Source organism: Sceloporus occidentalis, unplaced genomic scaffold (assembly GCF_023333645.1).
Source record: "Sceloporus occidentalis isolate IW3139 unplaced genomic scaffold, rSceOcc1.0.p SCAF_13, whole genome shotgun sequence".
NCBI classification, from domain to species: Eukaryota; Metazoa; Chordata; class Lepidosauria; order Squamata; family Phrynosomatidae; genus Sceloporus; species Sceloporus occidentalis.
Window position 1 is genome coordinate 14,454,460 of NW_028316993.1, and position 13,246 is coordinate 14,467,705.

General features: G+C 43.5%; 1 protein-coding gene across 1 annotated transcript in view; it reads right to left on the reverse strand.

Annotated features, from left to right (window-relative positions):
- LOC149305054 (CUB and sushi domain-containing protein 2-like) overlaps window positions 1-13,246 on the reverse strand; it is a 460,431-nt gene that overhangs the window by 19,406 nt on the left and 427,779 nt on the right. Inside the window, exons 56-60 of the mRNA XM_089478213.1 lie at window positions 10,261-10,434; window positions 8,238-8,423; window positions 3,207-3,383; window positions 2,316-2,495; window positions 948-1,121 (exon numbers count right to left, since the gene is read on the reverse strand). Coding sequence (XP_089334339.1) covers window positions 948-1,121; window positions 2,316-2,495; window positions 3,207-3,383; window positions 8,238-8,423; window positions 10,261-10,434 — 891 coding nt within the window. The remainder of the gene's footprint in view (window positions 1-947; window positions 1,122-2,315; window positions 2,496-3,206; window positions 3,384-8,237; window positions 8,424-10,260; window positions 10,435-13,246) is intronic.

Genomic DNA, 13,246 nt, shown 5'->3' on the forward strand with positions numbered 1-13,246 from the left:
CATTCAGATTGCCATTGGATTATACTTCCAATTCCCCTTGTCTGATTAACTCCATTGTTTGGAGCAGAGATGGGGAATGTGCAGCACACAGCCCCAGGTTTGTACACCGTGAAACCCACCAAGCCCCCCTAGATCTCCATTTTATTATATTTATGTGATTTTTTACCTACATATCCCAAATGGTGCAAACCACTGAAAAATGCAGCACTGCCGCATGGACAAAATATTTAAAAATATTCAAAAAAATGGTTAACCCTCCCCCCAAAAAACCTCAACAACCCAAAACCAAGCAATGCTTTTTGAGTGTTGAGAAACCCTGATGGGAAGAATACTGGACTGATGAGAATCTTTGCCGTTTGGGACTTAAGCCACTCAAAATTCGTATGGGGTTGCTTTGTGCAGAAAACATCATTTCCTGCACAGGGAACAGCATTTTCTATGTGGACAATAATATTTCAACTCAGAAACATTAAACTGTCATCTATGCTGTCCCCTTTTCTGGCATTTTAGATCATTTGGGGGAATGTATGAACGAACAGACCAAGACTTTAACCATTGGGAGAAAGTGATGTCTGGGACACAGAAGTCAAAGGAGAGATCTGCAATTCCAGTCAAGTCAAAGGAGAGACCTGCAATTTTCAGAACCTATAACGTTCATATAAAAATCTAGAGTGGATTTCCCTCCCTGCTGAAAAAGGTATCCAATAACTGCTTCTGTTCCCTGGACTTCTATTCACTAGGACCTGATCCTTAGCAGGTGACTGATCCCACCCTTTCTCCCAAAGCTCCTATGAAAGATCATTTGGGAAGTGGCAGGATGCCTCCTTTTGTGCCAGAGTCAGATTAAATGAACCAGGCAATATCTGGCCAGGCTGGGTAGAATGACAGATGTCCTGCCCATGTCACCGCTGATTTTGTTCACAGCCCAGTCCAGATTGGCTGCTTACGGAAACACTGCGGGAGTTCTCCGCTCCATGATCCATTGCCTTCACAAGTCAGGACAGCAGGAAGGGAGAGCTGATATCCTTCTAAGCAGGTGTAGCTCACGCTGGAACCCCAGCTGAAGTCAGATCCCACAACTTTCCCATTGGGGATGACTTGCGGTGGTTTACATATGATAGCTAGGCAGAAGGTGGAGGAAAGGTACATTTAGTCCCGGGTAAATAGCTGTCTGCATTCATTCCTTTTATTGATTCCATTTGTATCCCTCTTTTGTCTCGGTACGGGATCCAACGTTAGAACAAAATTACTAAAACAATATGTAGTACAAAAGTTTAAAAAACATTAAACAACTAATCCAATTAAAATACAATTAAAAGCACATTTAACAAACGTTATATCATTTTTTGTGGGTTTTTTGGTCTATGTGGCCATGTTCTGGAAGAATTTATTCCTGACATTTCGCTGGCATTTGTGGCTGGCATCTTCAGAAAAAGATACCGGTGAAAACATCAGGAATAAACTCTTCTAGAACATGGCCACATAGCCCGAAAAACCCACAAAAAACTATGAATGCCGGGCGTGAAAGCCATTGACTTCACATTAAACATTACATATTTTTAAAAAGGCACATACATTGCACATCTTTTTATCCTAAACAAGTAGGGGCTTAAGGTCTGTTTGAATGAGAAAATCTCCTCCTATGGCAAAAAGAGAGCAGAGAGGAGGCAGCTGAGCCTCTCTTGGAAGGGAATTCCATAGTCTAGGAGCAACCACTGAGAAGACTTTCACCAATGTGATTTTAGGCTGCATCAATGGAAGTATAGTCTCTAGATTGAAGGAAGTAACAGTACCACTCTGTTCTGTTTGGTCAAACTTCACCTGGAATACTGTGTCCAATTCTGGGCACTGAAATTCAAAAAGAATGTGGACAAGCTGGAGGTTCTCCAGAGGACATTCTTGGTCAACATTAGGAAGAACATCCTGACAGTAAGGGCTGTTCGACAGTGGAACATACTCCCTTGGAGGGTGGTGGAGTCACATTCTTTGGAGGTTTATAAACAGAGGCTGGATGGTCATCTGTCGGGGGTGCTTTGATTGAGAGTTCCTGCATGGCAGAATGGGTTTAAAATGGATGGCCCTTGGGTTCTCTTCCAACTCTAGCATTCTATGATTTACCAGATAAGCCTTATGAGGGTGGTGGAATGGAGAAAATGTCCTCCCTCAAAGATTGTAAGACTTGGGCAGGTGTGTATGGTGAGATACATACCTCCTGCAACCCATGTTTCTTTGCAAAGCTGCAGAGTACAACGTCAATCCTACTAGGTTCCTTGAAATCTAATCATGCCAGCGGTGAACAAATAGGTTGATCTTACCTCTGCAGACAGGTTTCGTGCTGTTCCAGGTCCGGTCTTTAGTGCATGTCAAAGCAGAGGCCCTGTCTGATTCCATCATGTAGCCAGGCATGCACTGAAACACGACAGTCTTATTGTAGGTGAAATCACTGCCCAAGCGAATCCCATTGGCTGGAATGCCAGGATCGCCACAGTTTATCACTGGAGTGGTGGAGGGAGAGAAGGCTCCAGTAAATTCCCCATATTTATGTTTAAAAAAGGAACTAAGAAAGCAGCCTTAAAGTAATTACAAATAGGAAACCAATATAAAGCAGTAATCAGTATTACTCTCAGAACGAAGGCATGGAATGGCTGGTTTGGAGAAGCAGTGGTCCATTTGTGAGAAAATGTACAAGTATTCTTTATATCTCCAGTGTGGTGCCATGAATACGTCATGAGAGATAATTCTATTCCTGTTTCATTAAATATGAAAGGTTTCCATGAGCCCAGTTAATCCATCCATGGAATTGGCTGCCTATCTCATATGTACAGAAGATCTTGCTTTGCCATTGCTTAAGGAGGGTAATTCTGCTTCTTCTATTCACAGGCTGCAATTGCATCCATCCGTCACTCCTAAGGCAAAGATACAGGAGAGTCACCAGTGTTCATGGAGGCGGAAGGAGAAAGGCTGTGGTGGCAATGTTGGAATGGATCCGGACGCCACACTGGTGAACCAAAGGTTCTCCTTCATTGTAAGAAATGCATATTTTTGGAGAGAAAACAGAATTTTCTGCTCAAAAGGAGAATTTTTTTGTATGCACAGGAATATGTAAACTGTGACATTTAAAAGCAGATGCAAAAGCAGGACAGCAAAGGATTCATGAGGACCATGGTTGCCAAATCGGGACAGTTGGAGGGTATGGGGCTACTCACCTGTACACTCTGGAGTGCTCCCGGTCCAGGTGCCATTGACTGTGCAATGCCTGCTGAGCACACCTGTGGAGTAATAGCCCTCCCGGCACTTGTAGATGATGGAGCTGGAGAACACGAGGCCATCATTAAATATCACTCGGGCGTTGCTGGGGGTCCCAGGGTTTCCACAAGATATAACTGCAAAGTATGAATGACTGAATCAAAGGAGGCCAAACGGAAAGGTATCAACAAAAGCAAAATGGTCTGGAGTAGCATTTCATCACCTGATGAAACTGCACCTACATGTGTTTGTCCAGAAACAGGCAAAGTTAAGGGGTTAACATCCCTCCCCTTGGATCCACCCAGGGCTGCAACAGAGCCCTCAATGGATCCCCTGGAAATAGACAAAATGGAGGAGAGTAGATTTCCACACTTGGTTTTGTTTCCTGGGGGTTGAAGAGTAAAACAAGGTATGAGGGGGGGCTTGTTTTAATGTAAAATAGCTGCTCTTCGAGCAGATATGGAACCCAAATCCCACTTTTTTCATTACGGTGGCACAGGGGAGTGGGTTGTGATCCATAAAAATGACTTACTGGGCACATACAGCTTGTAGCTACCCTTTCTTTACCAAATCTACCCCTGCGCTCTCTAGGATGATTGGCAGAAGCTCTTCCATAATGTTAGACAAAGCTTTTCTCCACAAGCCAATAAGTCCTTCAACTAAAGATACCGCAGATTAAAAATGGGTCTTTTTGTATGCAAATCCTATGCTCTTTTATAGAAAAATTGTCTGCTGGACCTATACTTCCTATAACCCCAAACACTGACATCATGGTTGGAATTTATTCATTTATCTAATTAATATCCCACTTTTCTCTCAGTGGGTTTCCATGGCTGAATGAGGGATTCAGAATCCTAGTCTAGCACTCAAACCACTACACCATGCTGGCTTTAGGACCCACAAAAAAGAGATTGCAACCACATGTGGGCCACAGGATGTGATTTCTCTAGCCTGACATATACCAACAAAAGTTGGGATTCTGCCCTTGAACAACACTTGATGTAAACTCCATCCTTGAAGGTCCTTCCAGAATAGGTCACAGGTTAGGAACTGCAGTGCTACAATGCTGTTCCGCATTGATCAACGTCTTCCCCTCTTCTTTTCGATACCCTTTACATATTATTTAAATATCCCCTCTTAATCTATGCAGTGATTCTCCCGCCCCAAGATGCCAACATCCTTCCTGATTCAGCAACAAGCCATCCCAGGCCTTCCAAGCAGCCATATTTCTGTGCCTGGAAATGTGACATTAAAACCCTCCATGGAAAACCTCCACAGCTGTCTCCTCCGGAACAAGCGGGTTTTAAAGATCCCAGGACTGTCATCTTTGCAATATATCCAGACCTGAGAAAAACTTGCCTCAATTAGATGGTTTTTATTGAAGAAGGCAAAGTGCCTGCGAAGCTTTGACCTGCCACTGGAACCTTACTTTAGATTAGAGGCCCTACAATTCACTTTATGTTTTTGTGCAACGGAATTAAAACTCCCAAGTCAATCCCTAGCAAGATGCTAGAACGTATTTCCTAGAATCTAGCCTTGCAATAAGGTGGATCAGAAAAGCCTCCTGGGCCCTAGCTTCTGAGCTGGCAATTTCACATACTATTTAAACTGAAGAGTAACTCATATTTTGCATGCAACACAAAGGGAGCAGGGCAATGACAAAAGTAGCAACACAATCCAGCCAGTCACCTCTAATATCCTTTCCTTGGCTGTATCCAAAAAGGCAATAGAACAGTGTCTGATCAGAAACTTTGCTTATTTTGTTGCCAGAAAAGGGAATGGGGGAGGGCATGAGGATATTGTCCCTTCCATATAAAAAAATTATGCCCCCCATCAAATTTTCCTTCAATCCCAAATTTATAACATTGCAGTAACTTAAAGTGTCAGTTGAGCACTTAGAAATTCAGTCTTCAGCATCCAAAGTAAAGGGGCAAGGCAGAGCTACCCAGGGAATGTGGATGCTATCGTTGTTGTTGTTGTTGTTGTTGTTGTTGTTGTTGTTGTTGTGTGCCTTCAAGTTGTTTTTGACTTATGGCGACCCTATCCTGGGGTTTTCTTGGCAAGATTTGTTCAGAGAAGCTTTGCCATTGCCATTCTCTGAGGCTGAGAGAGTGTGACTTGCCCAAGGTCACCCAACGAGTTTTATGGCTGAGCTGAGAATTGAACCCTGGTCTCCAGATATTATGGCCAGCAGCTTAAATAATAACTGTTCTTTTTTAAAAAGTGCTCTTTTAAAGCAAGTTGTTTTGGTTGAACTTAATTGACGGATTTGTGTCTGAATGGCATTTCTTGCACTACAAAACTCAGACAGTCTAGACCAAAGCCGTATAGAGAGCCAACATGGCACAGCGGTTTGAGGATTGGACTATGGTTCTGGAGACTAGGATTCAAATCTCTGCTGAGCCATGAAACCCACTGGGCAAGTCACACTCTCTCAGCCTCAGAGGATGGCAATGGCAAATGTCATCTGAAAGAAACGTGGCAAGAAAACCCCATGATCTTAGGGTTGCCATAAGTCCGAAATGACGTGAAGGCACACAACACCAACATGTTCATGATCAGCACTTTTAATTTGAACCGGTAACCTATGAAGCTGTTTCAACAAGGGAGTTGTATGTTCCCTATGACTGGCCCCCATTTTGGCCACCACCTTTCGAACCTACTGAAGTTTCTGAACAGTTTCCAAAGGCAGCCCCACGTAGAAGTTGTTACAGTAGTCCAAACAAGATGGAATCAAGGAGAAAGCGAAAACTAGCAATATTTTCTTATTCCTAGCCACAACTCGTAAATTCAGAGGCATTGAAAGAATCTTATCTTGGCACAGCAGAGTTGTGGATTGCTTAAAGCAAGCGACTAAAGGCAGAATGTTGGACTTGGTGATTTGTTGGCTTCTTTTCCAACCCCATTCATTCTGTGATTCAGACTTATTGTTGGAACGTCAGGCCTCCATATACCTTTTTCCTTCGCTTTTCCTTGTCTTGAATACAAATCAAAAGTGCCTGCAAACTAGGCATCAGAGTGAATTACTTTTCTGCACCCCGATCGGAGGGCGCCTAACATGAAAAGATCTGCATTACAGGCATAATATCCCCATTATTCATAAAGCTGTGATTAAAAAGCCTTGCCTGGGATCTCTATTCCCGGTTGCTTTTGAACTTGACGAATTATTTACCCTGGGATCCATATATTTAACCCCTCCCTAGCAGCTCCGGCAAATGACAATTTTGGAGGGGAGGATCAAATCCTCTGGATTCTAGTGCATTAATAAATGGGACATGGCATCTTTTCCATCATTAGCTGCTTCGGTTGAGAATAAATTTGCAGCCCGTTGGCAAAGAGCAGCTTTGTGATCTGCAGAAATATGCCTGGGTCGCTTTGCATCCCATTTTCCTGCCTCTCTCTACCTTCTGTGGTTTTGCCGACTGAGTTTGAAACACTTCTATAACAGCAACCTGAAAAGGATGCCTAAGGATTATTGCTCTGGATTACCTAGTTTCCACCCCCTTCTTTTTCTCATAATAGCCAACACACATTTTATTTCTTAAGAATGAGAGGAACCTGTACATGAATGTTTATGAAGCTTCTAATAGGATGTATTGCATATAAATTATTCTAGCATGAGATAGCTTTGAGAAAGGCAAAGCTTTCATTCTCTTCTGTTTCCTCCAGCCAGGGTGACTTACTGACAGCAAAGATTACACATCTGGGGTCTTTCTTGGCTATAAATATAAAGCAATTAATGCTGATTTTTAAATTTTATTTTAAAACATGACAGCATGAGGAGAGGCTTCTCTTCTGCTCATCGTTCTCACATTAGAATCAGACGAGGTTCTGAATGTAGTCTAACCTGACTACAGGTTTTGGGTAAAGGATTTATAGCTCCTTCTTGGTGCCATCAGAAGTCATAAAATGGTAGCTGGCTTAGGCCCCATATAGACTGCCAAAATAAAGCTACTTCGAGTCACTTTGCATGCATCCTAAGAATCCGGAAGCTGAGCCAAAGCTGTCCTCCAGTCCTTAGGACTGGATCATGGCTTTGGCACAGTTTCTGGCCTCTTAGGATGCATGCATAATTTAAACAGCATACCTCCAAAGTGACCTGAAGCAGCTTTATTTTGGCCTGTCTGTATGGGGCCTTAGATAGCTTCAAATGAAGACTTAGGGTGCATCTACACTGCAGATATAATAAAGAGTTTGATGCCACTTTAACTGCCATGGCTCCATCCTACAGAATCCTGGGATCTGCAGTTTTGTGAGGCACCAGCATCCTCTGACAGAGAAAGCCAAGGACCTTGTACAACTACAAATCCCAGGATTTTATAGAATGCAGCTGTAGCACTTAAAGTGGCGTCAAACTGCATTATTTCAACAGCTGATGCACCCTTCGACAAATCCATGTAAAGGGAGAGGTCTCTCAATTCCTAGCTGCCATGATGTAGAAATGATAACTCCAGGTTCAAAGCCAATCTACCTGACACCTTTAAAAAAGTTACTTTTTAACTACAAATTCTGAAATCTTGTCTAAGCTTCACCGACAGCTGGTTTTAATAATCTGCTGTCTGCTCCACATTTGTATGTAACCGAAATTACTTTTTTTATTGTATTTATAGTTTAATTACTTGTTGATTTCTTGTGTTTTCACTGATGTGAACTTTTATCTGTTAATATTTGTAAGCCACTTTGACTTCCAGTGCTGGGGGAAATGCAGGAGAAAGAGCGAGGGAATGGAGGGATTATGAGAAAGAGAGTGAGTTTGGAAAACAAATAGTTTGCATGGTGCATTCGTTGTTGTTGTTGTGTTCCTTCAAGTTTTTGTTGGCTTACGGCGACCTTATCATGGTTTTGCATGGCAGAATTTGTTCAGAGGGGGTTTGCTTTTGCCTTCCTCTGAGGCTGAGAGAGCGTGACTATACCCCGAATCACTCAGTAGGTTTCCACGGCTGTTGGGGGGCTTTGAACCCTGGTCCTGGTGGCCTGTTACTCATACCCACCTTCACATTCTGGCTGAGTGCCACTCCATGTGCCATTGGCTTGGCACACTCTCTGGAGGGATCCTCGGAGCATGTAGCCTGGCTCGCAGCTGAACGAGACAGTGCTTTCCACACCTAGCTCATTGCCACCATGTCGGATGCCATGGGAAGGGATTCCTGGGTCTCCACACAGTCCTTGGCTGCTTCCTGCCAAAAGGAAACCAAAAGTACAGTCCGTGAGAGGGCTTGGAGGTAACCTATTCCATAAAACTATTTCCTCTGCATTGATTCCTTCCCCATTTTTAATTTCTAGTTTCTTTCAGTTCATCCTTATATGAATACATGACATGTGTGTTCAGGTGGATTAAGAGAACCACTTGCATTTTTGGACTCGCTTTGTGGCTATGGCTAACGGATTCAAGGCAGCTCACAGCTAAAATTAAAAACATGACAACAATTTAAATTGAATGACAATGGGGAGGAAGCTATCACAGCACAATTGTGGGACCAACTGTGGGACCAAAAGAAAGAACACCAACTTTCACCGTAACTCCAAAAAAAAAGGAAGACCTTACATAGGTGTCAGGTGGATTTAGGCCTGTCTTTGTCAGGAACAGGATTCTAGCCAAGTTGTTAAGCCTTTCTCTATAGCAGAAACTTCCTCCACTAAAACTGATCAAGGTATTCTCAGGAAACTGACTTCTGCACCCGATCATGTATTCAGCACAACTCCTTCTGCGCTTTTGGTGGAATACACACCCCAATATAGAGATAGCATACCCAAAACTCATACATCAAATGTAAAAAGGAAATATCCCTGGATACCAGTTGTGCCAGATGTACCCAGTGGCAGCTGCCTCTGTTTGTGCATTCACCCTCCCTCCCACTTGGTTTGGCGTGCCAGCTCTGCTCAGCGTCCAACTTGAAATTAGAAGGCGCTTCAAAGCCACCTGTTGTCCTCATAGAGACGGGGCTTCTGGCTTCTTTGGGAAATCCAGTGGAAAAAGCAGAGGCTCTGGTGAGCCAGCAACTCATTTGCTCTCAGAGTTGAGAGGGATATGAGGCAGCCAAGGAGGCCGCCTTGAAGGGATGACACTTTGGCAGCTGGAATGGCAACCATCTGTTCTTGGCTTTAGCCCACCAACCAGTTTTGTAAACACGGAAAACTCCCAAACAAGCTCACTTCTTCTTTTCCCCCTTCCAGTGGGGCAACTATTGTGGGGTGAGTGGATGAGGGCATTGCTTCCCACTAAAAATTCTTCTCCCAATGAAATTCCCCTTCCTTCTCCATGCTTCTAGCATGGTAGCAACTAAAAATTTCAGCTGAACATTCAGCAATACATTGTAGGCACCCACAGAAAAGGGACAGGCAAAGTTAAGAAGGGATCGTGAATGCAGCAAATATAAGAGTTTGAAATGCAAACCATTTTCAGTCTCCCACTCTCTGGAGAAATTTGGGGATGAAGGGAAATTTCATGGGGAGGGGCACACTTTTTATATTATCCCCCCCCCCTTGTAACTATACCCTGGGATCTCTTCAGGCCAAAACAGGCAGGCCAAAATAAAGCTGCTTCAGTTCACTTTGGAGGTATGCTGTTTCAATGATACACGCATCTTAAGAGGCCAGAAGGTGCACCAAAGCTACGCTCCAGTCCTCTTAAGGTTTCTGGCCTCTTAGGATGCATGCATCATTGAAACAGCATACCTTCAAAGTGACCCGAAACAGCTTTATTTTGGCCTGTCTGTTCGGGCCTTTCCTTTCAATTGGGCATGTGGAGGTTGGTGCTGCAAAAAGGAACCTGTCTATATGTCAAGCTCTCTGCCACTGGGCTGTAGTCTTATCTGTGTACTTTTGCAAGGCTTCAGTGTGATGCAAACATCAAATGAGAACATTCTTACCCCAATAAACCACAACAGACAAATCTGTTCCCATCAACCTTTCCCATGAACCTTCCCATCTACCATTAACTTTCCTAGAGTGCCTACCATGAACTCAACCATGAATCTTCCCATCAACCTCTACCATGCTATCAAGTTGTCCCACCTGAGCAGTGAGGTAGGGACCCACTCCAGCGCCCATCCAGCTGACACATGCGGGTGGAGTTGCCGATCAAGCCTCGGCCTTCCAGGCAGCTGTAACGCACCACCGAGCCAACAGTGTAGACATCCCCTGAGATCTGGGCATGAGGTGGGGATCCCGGGTGTCCACAGGAGACCACTGAAAGAAGAAGGATGACAAGGCTTTTGAGCCGATGCAGAGTTAATCCTCCAACACAAACACTCAAATGAAGAACAAGAAAGGGGTCACTGGGAGTCTAGGGACCAATGTCATGGAGGGTCAGTCAACTGGATCATTTCTAAGGTGACTCTCCCCAACCCAGAAACATTGCATTGGGTCTAGATGGTAGCCTCCCAGTGGTGACAACCAGAAACAGGACTCTTGTCACAAATCAGAAGCAGGGTCCCCTATGCAATTCTGTATTGCAACCTCACTCGCTGGTGAGATGGGGCTGAAAACATCCTCCTCCTTGCATTGCAATTGGGATCTGAACAGAAGTCCTTCACTAAATGTGGCAACTACCTCTTAAAATGGGGTGGAGGTAGGTGGGCCAGGCAACTAGTAGCTGATGCATAGTATCGGCATGTATTTTTTAATTTTTGCATGATGCAATTTTTCAACCTGTCTCTGTTTTAACTTTTGTAAGCTACCTTGATGCCCAGAATAGGGAAAAATGGGGAAATAAATAAATAAATACATAAATAAAACAATAGCTACCACCACCATGATGGAAAACATCACCAGGGAAAGGCCTATTGAGTTTTATTGCCCTCTGATTATTTGGGTGAATGCAGTTACACTATGTTGTTGGTTTTAGATGAAATGAACAAAGCCTGGTCACAAATGTTGTCTGGAATTGCTCATTAAAAACAACATGCCTCTCAGTGTATACTCCTGCTGAGGAAGGGCCAGGACATCTGTTCCTATTTGGAGAGTTTTGACAATGAGAAGAATCTGAGCCATGGAGGCCCTTCCTTCCCTATAACCCACTTCGCTGTTTTTTGACAGGTCCAAAAAGTAGACTTTGTGAGATGTCCTCTTTTAACAACGAACAAGAAAGAGGGAAAAAAAGTGCTTGTCTATGTGGACGATTTTTTTTAAAGTTGTTGTTGTGTTTCCATTTTTCCATGTTCCTGGCACCGAGCTGTGAGTGAGGCAGTGCCAAGATTTTCTGAAGAGATGCTCTGAGAGCTAACACTTCAGAATGCATGCTGTGGGAAATAATTTAATAACGGATCCTCCAGGAATTACACCTAAGCTAAAAACCTGCAGCACTGACAGCACTTTTAAGGATTAACAATTTCCTGTGTGCCAGATTTCACTAAGGCAATAATTCAACGATCTTAGCAGGGTATTTTTAACTCTGAATTGCTGGGACCGAGCAATAATATCTCTTGCTTCTCCTTCTTGCAAAGATTAGATATATTGTCACCCCATGGAATGACTTTTATCATCATGGGGGGTGTGGGCTCATTCCATTAGCCGATTCGGATGGAGCCAGCTGGTTATAAAATGGGAATTTAGCTTTGCTTGCACTTTCCCTGCTCTCTCTGGTAGTGAATGTGGGCCCGGTCACTCCAAACGCTTGCCCAAGACTAGGAATAATGTCTTTCTCCAATTCAATCTCTCTCTCTTTTTTCCTTAAAGCAAATGAATTCCAACATTCTCTGCATATGATCAAGCAATGGAAGGTCACACATGTTCTCCAACCTATGACAGTGACTTAGCAAACAGTCAAGTGAGTAAGTAACCAGGTATGTGTTAAGAGATCTGCTCCATCATATTTTTTTTAGGGTAAATTTTATCCATCGTGAAAATTTTATACAGTATTGTCCATATGCTGGACACAATGTGCATTCTGGAATCTTTCCAGTGAAAGGCAGCTAGGGACAAGCATAGGGGGGAAAAAGTGCACATTTGAAAAGTGTGACCAGGGAAATGTGCCTGTTTCAAATGTGCACAAATCACTGCTTGTGCGTGTGTGCGTGTGTGTGTGTGTGTAAAACCTGTTCATGCAATGAGTACCTTTAAAAAATAGGGATGTATCGCTTTGCTAATTTTCTTTTCCGAGGAAGCAACAAATAATTTGAGCCATGTTCCTCTTGCTGTTTGAGACTTATTCACAGTTTGGAACTTACTCTGTGCAAAATTCACACATGCTTGTTTTATTCAGGAACAATATTTTTTTTTGTAGAATCAGTAAGTAGAGAGATCTTGGAGCACCTTTGAGACTAACTGAAAGAATGAAGTTGGGCCAAAAGGTCCGTTCCCCTTTATCCTGGTGTTGTTCTGTTCAGATGATGCAAGGCTGAAATCTTGGTTTTGGTGAGAGCAGTCTGGATGATGTCCAGCATGTTCCACCCCAGAACCAAGGTATAACACACTTAACATGGTTTCAAAAAAATGTACTGGTTGTTCCTGATCTTCTCTGTGCCCATGCTGTAATGGCAGTCTGCATCGGTGTCCTGCTGGGCCTCTTGGTGCATCTGCTTTCACTGCGGGTCACTTGTTCTCAAGTCAAAATGAGGAACCCAGCATATGATTGTCACTGGGCAACTTGTTCTGATGATTCATGATCATCATTGGGCACCTGAACTTAAGGCAATGCCAACCTATATTAATTCTGCAGTGCAGATTAGGCCTGAGAAGATAAGCTCTTCTCCAACTCCAGACTTCCAGGAGGTCAAATTGTTGGACCAAAGATGGAGAGAACAATATCCGGTTTGTGCAGTTTGACCAACAACCTGGTTACATCTTCTTGGCTTGGTCTAAGGTAGTAATGCATTATCTCCACCCAACTATCACCCCTGCTCCCAAACATTTTCCCATTCTTATTGAAACTCTCTTTACTTTCCCCAACATTTCTCAGATGTTTCAGTTGAAACAGGCCCTCTTCACACACACATATATATTTGGCAGCTATTTTGCTGGAGGCAAGGTCTGGCGTCTGCTTTCGTCCTAAACACAGCCG